The 14,007-nt window shown below is 37.3% G+C and overlaps 1 protein-coding gene across 4 annotated transcripts in view; it reads right to left on the bottom strand.

The window, feature by feature from the left end:
- GDAP2 (ganglioside induced differentiation associated protein 2) overlaps nucleotides 1-14,007 on the bottom strand; it is a 69,490-nt gene that overhangs the window by 14,747 nt on the left and 40,736 nt on the right. For all 4 annotated transcript variants that reach the window (XM_002715714.5, XM_051857360.2, XM_008264590.4 and 1 more), the window contains 4 exons: nucleotides 8,580-8,656; nucleotides 7,789-7,865; nucleotides 4,765-4,904; nucleotides 2,987-3,041 (listed from right to left, as the gene is read on the bottom strand). In XM_002715714.5, the coding sequence (XP_002715760.1) occupies nucleotides 2,987-3,041; nucleotides 4,765-4,904; nucleotides 7,789-7,865; nucleotides 8,580-8,656 (349 nt within the window). The remainder of the gene's footprint in view (nucleotides 1-2,986; nucleotides 3,042-4,764; nucleotides 4,905-7,788; nucleotides 7,866-8,579; nucleotides 8,657-14,007) is intronic.

Here is a 14,007-nt window from a genome sequence, read left to right as displayed (position 1 = left end):
ATACAGGAGGCAACGTGAAAACTCAGAGGTTGCTTTGTCATCTCAGGTACAAGATGACAGTGGGATGAACTAAAGGAGAGGTGGTGAAAATAAAGATACAGGCATGGGGCCAGTTCTGTGGTGCATCAGGTTAAGCTGCCATCTGCAGTGCCAGCATCCTATATGGTGCTGGTTCGAGTTTCATCTGCTCTACTTCTGATACTGCCCTTTGTTAATGTGTCTCGGCACCCAAGTGGGAGACTTGGAAGAAGCTCTTGGCTCCTGGCTTTGGCCTGGGCCAGTCCTGGCTGTTGTGGCCATTTGGGGAGTGAACCAGAGGATGGAAGATCTCTCTCTCTTTCTGTTTCTTCCCCCTTCCCCCCTGTAATTCTGACTTTCAAATAAGTAAATAAATAAATCTTAAAAAACAAAACAAACAAACAAATAAAAAGGCCGGCGCCATGGCTCACTAGGCTAATCCTTCACCTTGCGGCGCCGGCACACTGGGTTCTAGTCCCGGTCGGGGCGCTGGATTCTGTCCTGGTTGCTACTCTTCCAGGCCAGCTCTCTGCTATGGCCAGGGAGTGCAGTGGAGGATGGCCCAAGTGCTTGGGCCCTGCACCCCATGGGAGACCAGGAGAAGTACCTGGCTCCTGCCATCGGATCAGCGCGGTGTGCCGGCCGCAGTGCGCTGGCTGCGGCGGCCTTTGGAGGGTGAACCAACGGCAAAGGAAGACCTTTCTCTTTCTGTCTCTCTCTCACTGTCCACTCTGTCAAAAAACAAACAAACAAACAAACAAACAAAAAACAAAAAAACTGGTACAATGTGGTGAGAGGTGAGATAGATAGAAAAAGGACTCAGGAGGTCTCCTTGGTTTCTGGCTTAGGCACCTGAATAGGTAGTGATCCCATTTGCCGAGATGGGGAATGCAAAAAGCCGTTTACAGGAGTAGGTAGAGGAGGAGGCTATGAGTAGTTCTGTTTTAAAATGTTGAACTCCAGGGGGTCTGTTAAGATATCAAAGTAAAGATATCTTAGCAGCAGCTCAATATGCAGGTCTATAGCCTAGGACTGATGATGAGCATGAGGATGATGATAGCTAACATTTATCGAGGGCTTACTGGATGTCGCATACTGTTTTAGTCATTTTGCATGTATTTTAGTCATCTCATTCTTCCAATAACCCTACAAGGCAACTATTACTATTATTCTCATGTTACAGAGGATGAAATCAAAGCATAGAGAGATTACACTACTTGCCTGAGATGATAGATTGATACTTGGCAGAGCTGGGATAGAAATGTAGATCAGTGGAATTTTGAAATCATGCTTCTAAACATTAGGGAGACATATATTTGGAGATTGCATATATTATGAAAGGTCACTGAATGCACAGGAATAAAATACAGATGAAAGCTGGGAGTGGAGGACTTGGAAACACTAATGCTCAAAGGATAAGCACAGAAAGAGGACGAGAAGACTGGGCAGGAGCAGCAGGAACAGCAAGCAAGAAAAGCTTCAAAGAAGCCAAGACCAAGTGCTTCAAGGACCAACCATGCTGACAGCTCTACAGAAAAAAGGTGGTATAAAGACAGAAAAGTGTCCACTGGATTTAGTAACACTAAGTTATTGGAGATTTTGATGTGAACAGCTTCAGTTAATACAGTGGGATGAGAACTAGAATAGAATAATTTAGGAGGTATGAAAAATGGAGATGGTGAGCGCAGAACATGGATTACCTAAAAAAAATGTTTCGTAAAGGGGAAGAAAGAGAAGCAGTTGCCTAAACATGCTTAGAAATTCATGACTTAGATCAAGCAAAGAAGGACAGGAGAAAGATGCTAACTGCTGAAGAGAGGGTTCCCAGGAAATGGAACTACACTTTGTAGTTAAGACCATAGGCTCTGAGATTAAAATGCCAAAAATTCAAATCCAGTCTGTTGGTTACCTTGGAAAAACTCTGTAATTTCTGTAAAACTCTGTAACATCTCTGTAATATCAATTCCCTTACCTGTAAAATGGAAATATTATCACTCTCTACTTTATTATAAGGCTTATACAAGATAATGCATGGAAAGAAGGGTGTGTGCTAAGTGCTCAAAAAAGGCTAGCTATTGTCATAAGCACAGGATCTAGAGCACAGGGAGAGGGGCTGCCTTGTATCGAGAACAAATACCTTTTTTGTTTGTTTGTTTAAGTTATTTATTTATTTGAAAGGCAGAGTTACTGAGACAAAGATCCTCTATCTGCTGGTTCACTCCCCCAATGGCTGCAATGGCTAGAGCTGGGTCGATCCAATGCCAGGAGCTACAAGCTTCTTCTGGGTCTCCCATGTGGTTACAGGGGTCCAAGCACCTGGGCCATTCTCCACAGCTTTCCCAGGTGCATTAGCAGGGAGCTGGATCTGAAGCGGAGCAGCCAGGATCAAACTGGTGCCCAAATGGGATGCCAGTGCAGTAATATGCCCTGGCACTGGCCTGAAATGAATGCATTTTTGTGACAGAGAAAAAAGAAGGCAATGATAGGAATAGATGGCAGGTAAGCTTGGGATGAGTGAGAGAAGACAGACAGATCCTTACTAGTGGTTTCTCTGTTCTTGGTTAAGAATGGGGCAAGGTCATCTGTTGAAGTAATGAGGACCTGGTAAACCGGACTTGAAGAGAATGTAGAGCTATGTGGGGACACTGTGCAATGAAACATCAAAGGACCTCCAGCAGAGGAAGCCCCAAGAGCCCTCTGGGAAACCCATATTCTATGGCTCTATGATTTCTCCATCAGTGCTCAGCAACACAGACACAGGCTGGTGAAGGCTGCCCACAGACAGTGAAGTCACAGACAACCAAAAACGTCAGAATCACACTCGGGATCACTTAAAAAGGAAGGGCAAATGAAGAAATGAGCTATCAAGATAGGGGACTGCAAGAATCAAGATACTGAAATGTCTTAATATTCTGAGCATGCAGGGCATTTAAATTCAAGAGTTAGTGAAAAGAGTAAAATACTGTACCTTCGAACGAAATGTTGGATGAACAAAATAAACAGCCTTCAAATTCCTCTTGTACCTAATAAACAAAAGGGTCAGTATAAGTCATGCCTAAAACTTAAAACCACTAGGGAAAATTAATTCTTTACTTGAGTACATAAATATATGCAGAGAAAAAAATTTTTAAAAAGCTCTTGTTTATATATTAAATTTTCAATGAAATGTCAAAATTCAGAGAACATTTTACTTCTTAAAGTATCTATTTTTATAAAAGGTACTGTTTCTGCTGGCTGTAGGCAGGACAAACAAATTTATTGTGTGTCATTTTTTAAATAGTGTTAGAATCTCTGGGATTACACTAAAGAACAGTTAAAACCATTAAAAATTATAGCAAAAATTAGAAACTAGAAGTTGAAGTGGTCACATTACAATAACAAATAAATATGAAGGTACTTCAAAAAATTTGTGGAAGATGAAATTAAATGATAAGTTTATTTTGGTACAAAACAATTTTGAAATTCATGCATAATTTTTTCATAATATGCATTTTCCAGAAACTTTTTGAAGACAACTCATAGGTTTATTATGTCCCAGAAATAGTTTAAAGGCCTTTTATTTGACTCTCATAACAATTCTATGAGCTGGACAGGAACTATCACTGCCTCTATTTTAGCCCTCCCAAAGTTACCCAGCCATCAAGCGGTAGTACCAAGAACTGAAGCGAGGCTATGCGGCTCAAGATTCATACTACCATTTTCTACTCTATCATGCCTCTCCAGGTATACATGAAATTCTTTTTGACAGTTCAGTAATCACAATGGGTCACTGGAGGTTAACTGGAAGGGACTTCAGAGAAATTGTTTATTTCACAGTTGGGGCCTGTTCCAAGTTAAAGATTTGGTTGGTGGCAAAAGTAGAATTACAGTGGAGTGAAGCTAACACATACACAAGTACAGCTCATATTTAGGGGAAGCTACAAAGGTGTTGAGTAATGAAAACATTAAAATTCTTAATTAATTAAGATGAGATTTAATGGGAAAAGTAAGATAGCTGGAAATTCATACCAATTTGCCTTCTTTGTATCTTAAACTATAAGATGAATTTTTCATTTTTCATAATGACATTGTAATGCTGCAAATTACAAAATAGCTCCCAGGAAGGTAGAGTGCCATTTTTGTTTAGGAAACATATTAATGAGAAGAAATAATAGGTATTACATTTGATCTTTGCTGTGGGGTGTCATGTATTTTCCCATTAAAATTTCCATTATCATTTCAAGGGACATAAGGTTTAATGAAAATAATTTCCTAGCTCGCTCAAAGTCACTAGCCTGGGTTGAAGTCCAAATTCTGCATTTACAATTTTGAGACTTTGGGCAACATATTTTACCTTTAATAATGTCAATATTGTTCTATCTTTAAAATACAGTTAGTATCTCTGCTAACAAACCCAAGGGTTACTGGATCAAAATTATGAATGAATGTATTTTTGGTAAGTGTGACACATCATATTAATAGAAGATAGTATATTTATTATTTTATATATAAAATTGCTAAAAACCTCACACCTTTTCTAAAGCGTTTAGAAGTGGGAATAAGTTTATACTGTAAGTATACATATTTACTTTAACACAAAATGTTTGAATTAAGGAGGACCTTCTATGTCTACAATATCTAATATATGTATGACACAAACTTTGTTACAAGAAATATCCTTTCACAGAACACACAGCAATGTATGCTACTGAATAAAATTAGAAAAGAAACTATTTCTCCCCTTAATAATTTTCAAAAATAACTTACTTGACATCAACAATATCATAGAGTTTCTTCAGGAAGTCAGAGTCCAGGTGATTGTACTCGCTGGTCAGTGTGTGAAAATATACTAATACATATTCCTTCACAGCAATGTGATCCATTACATGGATGAAATATAAGAGAGCCTAAAAGAAGAGGGGTAAACATCAAGATCAGGTTGCCCAGTAGTCTATTTCACAAATGCCAAGAGAGGGAAAGTCCAGAAGACTAATCTGTGCCCTCGTCCTTGCAGAAGACATCTCAGGCTGATGAGTATCAATCCCTTTTAAGATCTTCAGGAAAGTGAACTACCACAGTGTTTAACATTCTCATAGATGCCACAGTAAGCTCCCCTTCTGTCTTGTTCTGAGTGACAGAGGAGAACAATCAGTCCCTATCCTATGGAGTAACTCTATACTGGAAAGCATTCTTGAATCAACTACAGAATTTCTTCTCTCTAGGATCATGAACCAAAATCATCAGAAGTAGACTTAAAGACTTCTAATCATTCTTGAAGTTTCTGCTTGAGTTCGATCAGTCTCTGGTCTCTACTCATATGGAATCATGGCTCTCATGTAACCAAGACTTACCATGAAAGGATACAATGTGGTGGCCTACATGGCTCACTTAAGGGCTAATTTTCACAGCATCTTTAATGCTGATCTGAATGAGGAAACTGACAACAGGTTTAGTCAGTACACAGTGACAGGATAAGCAGCATTTTCTAGAGCTCTAGAAACGTTAACCCAGGTAGGTTAGAGAAATACTCCATTACACGACGGATGAACTTTAAGAGAAACACTAAAAACAAAACAGATACAATATGGGCAGGGCCAGTATGACCCAGTGGTTTAGCTGTAAACAATTACAAAGAGGAAACTAAGAGAGAATAACTGAAGGATTACAATACAACAGGTTGTTTTCCAATCCCTGCTCGGGTGATTAATCCCTGGCATTAACAAGGATTACAATCCAACTGCTATTGGGGCACACAGAGGAGGGCAGTAAGAAAACACAGTATCTTTCCAGCTGTTACCTGATTTGGACCTTAAAATATAGCTCATTATTTCATATAAATTGAAACATGTTGAATATTCAGAACACCATGCTAGTAGGCACTAAAATCAAGTGTAGAAATTTATGTTTTTATTGTTGTCAATCACATTATTGATGATGATAATGAATGTCACACTGATTAAGAGCATAGAACAAATGATTACAAATACAACACTACTATAACCAAAGGTGAATCTGTCCTCTGGGTATGTGTGTCTATTTTTTTTTTCCGATCTAGATTGCTCCTTTGTTCTCTTTATGTTCATGCTCCACTTCTACTCCATAGCAATTATGGAGCCCCTGTTTGGTTTACATTTTCCAACCATATCTTACCCATAGCAATTATGGAGCCCCTGTTTGGCCTTACATTTTCCATCCATACCATAAGAATCTTTTTGTATTAAAAGGAATAGGCACATGACAGAAAAATGTCAAAGACAAATTCTCCCCCAACCATAAAATCCATTTTGAGATATTTTACTTTTCTTCTGTTTTAATCTTGAAGTTCCAAGGAGGATGAAAAAACTCAATTAAGGTCAGTGTAGACATATTTAGTATATCACTTTTTCTCTAACTGGTATCATATCATAAACATTTGTCTACAGTACTGGCCTATAAAACCATAACATTGGAAGATTACAGAACATTCCATTTGTGGGTGTACTCCCATTTACCTGTTAGAAATTTGTTATAACTTTTTGTTACAAATGACCCTGCGAGTAACATGCCAGGTTCATTGCTTACACAAAACTTTTAGCCAATTATCAGGGATCTAAAATCTGAGGAGTTAGCCAGAAGCAAATACCAGCTTTTTGCACACTGTGTTTTATCTTAGAATTGTGCTTACTTTTACTATAATTAAAAATACTGTTCAGTTAAAGTTATTTTTTGGAGTCAGTTTCTAATTTACTGATGTTCTGGGAAGATTTATATATATATATAAGCATATATATATACACATATATCTGTGGAGTCTATTGTCCCTTTGAGTGTTCAACTTTGGGCATTTTTTTTTTTTTTTACAGGCAGAGTTAGACAGTGAGAGAGAGAGAGAGAGAGAGAGAGACAGAGAGAAAGGTCTTCCTTTCCGTTGGTTCACCCCCCAAATGGCCACTACGGCCGGTGGTGCTGCGCTGATTCGAAGCCAGGAGCCAGGTGATTTCTTCTAGTTTCCCATGTGCGTGCAGGGCCCAAACACTTGGGCCATCCTCCACTGCACTCCCTGGCCACAGCAGAGAGCTGGCCTGGAAGAGGGGCAACCAGGACAGAATCCGGCACCCCGACCGGGACTAGAACCCGGTGTGCCGGCACCACAGGCAGAGGATTAGCCTATTGAGCCGCAGCGCTGGCCTGTAGCCACTTTCATACTTTGGATTATTTCCTTAGAATAAATTCTCAAACAGTGAGTGCAATCAGTTTTATAGTTTCAATTCCCCTCTGACAATGATTAATGGGTAATTTTGAAGGTGAAAAAATATTTAATTCACTTTTTTGTACTACTTACTATTCAACTGAACATTTTATATTTTATTTCCCTGTTATAATTTTTTTTTAGGTATCATCCATTTTTGTTATTTGCCTCCAAATGAAGGAATCATGGAACTAGATAAACTACATTTTGGGTTTTTTCTCTTTTGAAAGACATTCAAGCACTAATTTTTTTTTTTTTTAAAGTAGAATTTAATTGTAAAACTGTAATACAGAATGACTACAAACACACACTTGTCAGTTATATCAACATCCAAAACAAAGCAGCTGTGATTTTGGAAATCATTTTGCAGCATTCCAGTATTTTTGTTTCTTCTACAGAGAAAGACCAAACCCCTAACCCAAGTGAAACAGTACATATCGACTCCCAGAACCACAGGTGCTACTCTGCCAGAGAGGCACAGTGCAGCTTCATCTCATACTGTAAGCCCTGATTCCAAAATTTAAATCAACAATATTTGTAAAACAGAGCCTTTGATGGCTTACCTTGTCCATATCTATTAATGTTACAGGAATGTTTCTTCCAACCACCACCATCACTGTGCGACCACAGTTATCGACACCTATAAACAGGAAATGTTATCAGCATCCAGAAACTTTATTCCAAGAGTATTATTTGTCCTAGGCTTTTTTGTACAAGAATATCCCACACACATTTAAAAGACTGAAATGCAGGAAGTACTTTTTTCAAATTTCATATTCAGATTTCTTTTTCTGTGTAGAAAACAATACTTTTTATTTTTTTTTAAGCTTCATGAGGTTTGGATCACTGCCCTGACTTTTAAGATAAGATCTCTTAAAGATTTCAGATCAGGGACAGCCAAAGATCTTTTGATAGACAGCATTTTGTTTAAACTCACAACTTTCAATAACATTAGTGATCCAGGAAAAACTAAGTAGCATTCAAATCTGAAAATTAATAAGCACTGTCTGAAAAGAAATCTAATGATGAAAGAGCAGGAATCTGGCAACTTTCACTGTCTCTGTTATGTAAGGTTTGCATTTTGTAAAAGCAAATATACTTTCAAAAGCAAAATAAAAATATAAAAAGTAAAAGATGCTAGGGAGAAATGGTAATGTAGAACTGTAAACTGAAATTTTTATAGATTGAGATGCTATTTCTAAGATCCTGATAATGAGCAAAAACTTTGCATTGGTACAAAAACATTTTATTCAGAGCAAATGGGTGAAATCAGAGGAAAATGAATTCTCAAATAACATGCTGGGTCAGGTCCTTAATTAGTAAAAGACTAAGTTCCCACCATCCTTAAGCTCACCTGTTTGGTATAAGGCTTTTAGGGAAGCAATATCAGACAGATCCTCAGATCTTGCTTGACATAGCCAACGATTATAACTAGAGAAATAATAAAGGTTATGATGATTATAATCAACATTATAAATTAAATTTACAAATGGGACTGGTTTTTATCATCTCTCTCTGTCTCTAAAGAATTGGTGTTTCATTATAATGAGGTAGGAGTGAACAAGGCCATTATACATACCATGCAGAATCTCTACATTATTGGTTAAATAAACACAAATGAGTTGCTGGAAAAGGAAGCTGTTCATATTACATTATTTTTAAAAATTCTCATGATCAAATGAAGACTATACAGATAAACGAGTAAGAAACCACATATATTCAATTTTTTTTTTTTTTTTTTTTTTTGGACAGGCAGAGTTAGACAGTGAGAGAGAGAGAGAGAGAAAGGTCTTCCTTTTCTGTTGGTTCACCCCCCAAATGGCCACTATGGCCTACAAGCTGAGCCGATCTGAAGCCAGGAGCCAGGTGCGCCCGCCCACCCACCCCCCACAGTCTCCCACACAGGTGCAGGGCCCAAGCACCTGGGCCATCCTCCACTGCCCTCCCAGGCCACAGCAGAGAGCTGGACTGGAAGAGGAGCAACCAGGACAGAATCCGGCACCCCAACCGGGACTAGATCCCGGGGTGCCGGTGCTGCAGGAGGAGGATTAGCCTAGTGAGCTGGGGCGCCGGCCCAAGTTGTTTTCTAATTGTCTTATGATTACATCATCTCCATAAGCCTGTTACACAGAAAATACACCATATATAATTAGTTAGATATATAACTAAAATATATTATATATATTAGTTATATATATTATATATAATTAGTTCTAGTAGAAAGGATATAACAAGAGGTAGGTGAATATTTCTTGATTTCTGTATTCTGTTCACTTGTCAAAGATTAATAAAGCATAAATGCAATGCTTACACCATAGTATGCCATCAAATATTTACTGAGTGAAATAAGCATGAGTAATACACAGGTATTTTGGGGGCCTGAGAGGAATAAAGGAAAGAGTTGGCTTCAAAGAATTCAAAGTTGAATATGAGATAGATACATCACAGAGACACTTAACTCTGTAACAGACTGAGACAAGCAACCCGAAGGGCTAAGCACTCTGTTAGTCATGTAAGCTAAGAAGAGAATGTGGTGGTAGTGGAGTGGGGAGGGTGGTGGTGAGTGGAAGCAGGTCCTGGAAATGTTGAAGAAACAACCGCTCCTTTCTATGTATCATCATCTTCTACTCTTAGTCAAGGCTTTATCCACTTATTGCAATGTCTGTTTTCAGTGTATTAGACCTCAAGAGAGGCAATTTATCTTTATTTTCAGCCAACTGCTAGGGTTAGTTTCTGACACTCACTCACTATGAATTCAATGAACTCTAAAAAACCATTTTTAAAGCTGGAACTCAGGTACACAACAGACTTAAATATGCTTGTTGTTTCAAAACACTCATTGGTACATGCATGGTACACTTTAAAAAAGTGTGGTACAGGTTTTTAAAATGATGTAGTAAACATCCCCAAGCTTAACACCTAAAACAAAAATTAACACGTTCAACATAACCTGTATCTAACCACGTGGTTATGTATCTCCAATTCTAAGCCTTAGCTCCTTCTTACCATCACCCAGAATCCTATGTTCATTACTTCCTTGATTTTCCTTTTTATATTGTATAACCTGTATCTAACCACGTGGTTATGTATCTCCAGTTCTAAGCCTTAGCCCCTTCTTACCATCACCCAGAATCCTATGTTCATTACTTCCTTGATTTTCCTTTTTATATTGTTTTCATTCATCTATATGTATTCAATGTACCAAGTTTTTATTTAACAATTTAAAAAAGTTTGTTATGCTGTATGTGACCTTTTGGGTCTGATTTTTTTTTTTTTTTTACTTAATAGATTGCTAAGATTCATCTATCAAACTGGGTTTCCATCTTGTTCATTCATTTTAACTAATATAATGTATAAGCATTCATAGTATGTGAAAACTGTCTTTTTTTCATTCATTCTCCCATTGATAGGCATTCAGGCTAGTCCCAGGTTTCTGCTTTTGTGATCGGTGTTACCATCAACTTGTTTTGCATGTCCCCTGTACACATGTGCGTATGTTCTCTTGAACAGATGGCAAGCAGTGGAAGCACTAGGTTATTGGGTACGTACAATTTAAGGAGTTAAGGCCAAACTTCTTTTCCAAAGCATTGCACCAATTTATACTTCTATAATCAGTGAATGAGATCCTGTGATTCCACATCCTATTTGACCACTGGTATTATCAGATGTTTTGACTTTTGCCAGCCAGGTTTGAAATGATATGTTTCTTCTCTTGTAACTGATGAGATTGAGATCCTGTTCATGTTATGGAACCTGTTTCTTCCTCAGTGTGAAGCCTGTTCATAGCATTTGTCCATTTTTTTTATTGAGTTGTCCTTTTTTCACTGATATGTGGTTCTCTACATATTCTGAATACAACCATTTGCCAGTTGTGTGTACTGTGAATATATGCTCCCATTCTGTAACTTGCTTTTCACTTTCTTGGCTCTACTTAAAGAAAAGTAAAGTTCTTAATTTTAATATAAGCAAAGGTTCTTTTTTGTTAATAGTATTTTTTATGCCTTATTTAAGAAATATATTCTTTATCTAAGGTCTGAAAGATCCCAACCTATAACTTCTTTCATGAGTTGTAATACAAAACAAAACAAAAGTCCTTAATCCATCTAGCAATGATTTTAGTCCATGGTGTCAAAATGCTTTTAACCTTGATTAATTGTGACTTGCAACTTGAGATCCAATGATAGTTTCTGGTTGGCAAAATCTAGGAACATGGGAAGAAGGTCTATGACTTCTGACAGATTCTTAAAGGGTTTATGATTTTAAAAAGGCTAGAATCACTGCTGAGGGGCTCTGGCATAGCGAGTAAAGCCATTGTTTGCAGTATCAGCATCCCATACGAGCATCGGTTCAACTCCTGTCTACTCCTCTTCCAATCCAGCTCTTTGCTGTGGACTGGGAAAGCAATAGAAGATGGTCCAAGACCATGGGTACCTGCACCCATGAAGGAGATCTGGAAGAGGAACCAGAACTGGCTTTAGATCAGACCAGCTCTGTCTGTTGTGGTCATTTGGGCAATGAAGCAGGAGATGGAAGACCAATCTCTCTCTCTCTCGCTCTTACTCTGCTTCTGCAACTCTGCCTTTCAAATAAATAATCTTTTTAAAAAAAAAAATCACTGCTGAGAAACTGGTGCTGCTGAGGTTTCTAATTCACCTTTAGGTGAACTTTAGTCCAATAACTCATGATTGCAATCTTCATCCTCCTCTTTATTTCAGGTAAGTCTCCTCCACCTCCACTACAGACTATATAAGTTTGATTAGGTAGTCATATTTTTTTCTTCCAGTCATCAGTAGTTGTGGGGAGGGAGTATAAACAAAAGATGCTATGCTTATCTCAGCATTCAACGGAGATGAGGCTTGCCTTGTTTTCCTCTAAACTTTATTATTCAAAGACTATTTTAGGTTTTCCATTATATCGCTTAGAAATTGCATCTTATTTTTTGCTGTACTTTTTGTATTTTATTTCAGTAAAGACATGAAATCCTTTGTTTCAATCCAAAAATCAGAACAAAGCTAAAACAGGAAAGTATCAACAGCTCAAAATAGTTTCTGGTTTGTGTACTGCTTATCCCAAATAGCAAGTTTCTATTACTTGATGAGAAAAATAGAATAATCATACATAAAAAAATACACACAATATGTCAAAATGATGGCAAAAGTAGAATGGCAGAAATACTGTCTACAGAGTTTCTCAATGGGTTGTAATCATCTGAAGTTCGACAAAGCTAACATAACCCAATCCCTTCCAGTTAATTAATTACCATTCACCTGATTACTCAAAGATTGAATGATAAAGGAAATTTAAACAAATCACTCTTAAAAGACCAGTAACTAACCTATTTGTGTAAAACAAGTATCCCAGGGAAAATGCTGTCTCAGGAATTCACAGTTTTTCTAGACCTTATGAAACTGTCTATCGCAGACTCAGTTACGACCTTTGTTCTATTCTCTTACTGCATCCAGTACTAATTGATTTAACATTTTTCTTTTATGCAAGACTCTAAGCCCTACGAGGGTGGAGGCTCTATCAGCCTGCTTGTCGCTCTGCATTACCAGTAGTCTACAGCACAACATTATTAGTAAGGGCTTAATATTTAACAATGAATGGGATGATGTTTTTGCTGTGAGAATAACAAGAGTCACAGGCAATTGGACTGTAAATCAACCAAGGAACACCAAGGAAAAGAAAGAAAATACTACAGTAAAATCATTTTTACAATCTCAAAATCTTCGAAAAAGAATATCTAGTTTCTTTCTGAATTTCTTTAAGTAAACCAACTTCTAGCTTATGACACACCCAAATCAAAGTTAGAACACAACAGGAGACCTAGAAAGTTAGTCTAAGAATTAGACAACATGTCTAATTTTTTTCAGACATTGAACAAATACTGCAAGGGATACTTAGGTGTTAACACAGTGCTACAAAGTAGTGATACATGTTAGGCATCTTCTAACCAGATTCCAAACCCAAAATGTTCCAAAACCCAAAAGTTTTTGAGTATTAATACCCAACACAACACTACAAATGAAAAATTACTGACTTTATGTGATGGGTCACAGTAAAAAATAGGCACTCAAAATGTGTACAAAATTACTCTTAAGATATGTGAAGATACATCTGAAACAGAACAAATGGTGTGTTAAGACTTCTGTCCCATCACTAAGATCTATCACTGCTGTTTAGGCAAATGCTTCAAAATCCCCCCAAATCTGAAATCCAAAACACATCTGGTCCCAGACATTCTGGACAAGGGAGGCTGAACTAGAGTCAAACTACTGCCAATCAATGACATCCTTTAGCATTGCAACTGATAAGAGAATGGAAGGCTTTGAAAAAGATAATAAAACCCACTTCCCTCTCAGAGATAAAAATGTGTTCAACATCTGTTCAACCTGAATATAATCAACAGAACATTATTTGAAAATAGAAACTGATTTAGAAAGAACAAGAGAAATAAATTTCAAAAAACTGTAACATGCAATCTTAAACATGACAAAGTACACAAGCAGATTACTTAGTGCTTAGTTACATCATAAGCTCAACAAGCACTCATTAACACTACAACTTTCTGGTTTCAGGACTCTTCTATTTTTAAAATTTTTGAGGATTCGAAAGATCTTTTGTTTATGTCAGGCATATCTGTCAATATTTACAATATTAGAAATAAAGACAAACATTTAAAAAATATTAATTTAAAAACAATAAAAAACCAATTACATGAAGATAACTTTTTCATGAAAAAAAGCTGTGTTTATGAAGAAGATTTGTACTGTTGATTTTTG

Source organism: Oryctolagus cuniculus, chromosome 7 (assembly GCF_964237555.1).
Source record: "Oryctolagus cuniculus chromosome 7, mOryCun1.1, whole genome shotgun sequence".
NCBI classification, from domain to species: Eukaryota; Metazoa; Chordata; class Mammalia; order Lagomorpha; family Leporidae; genus Oryctolagus; species Oryctolagus cuniculus.
This window is presented reverse-complemented; position numbering and strand designations above follow the sequence as displayed.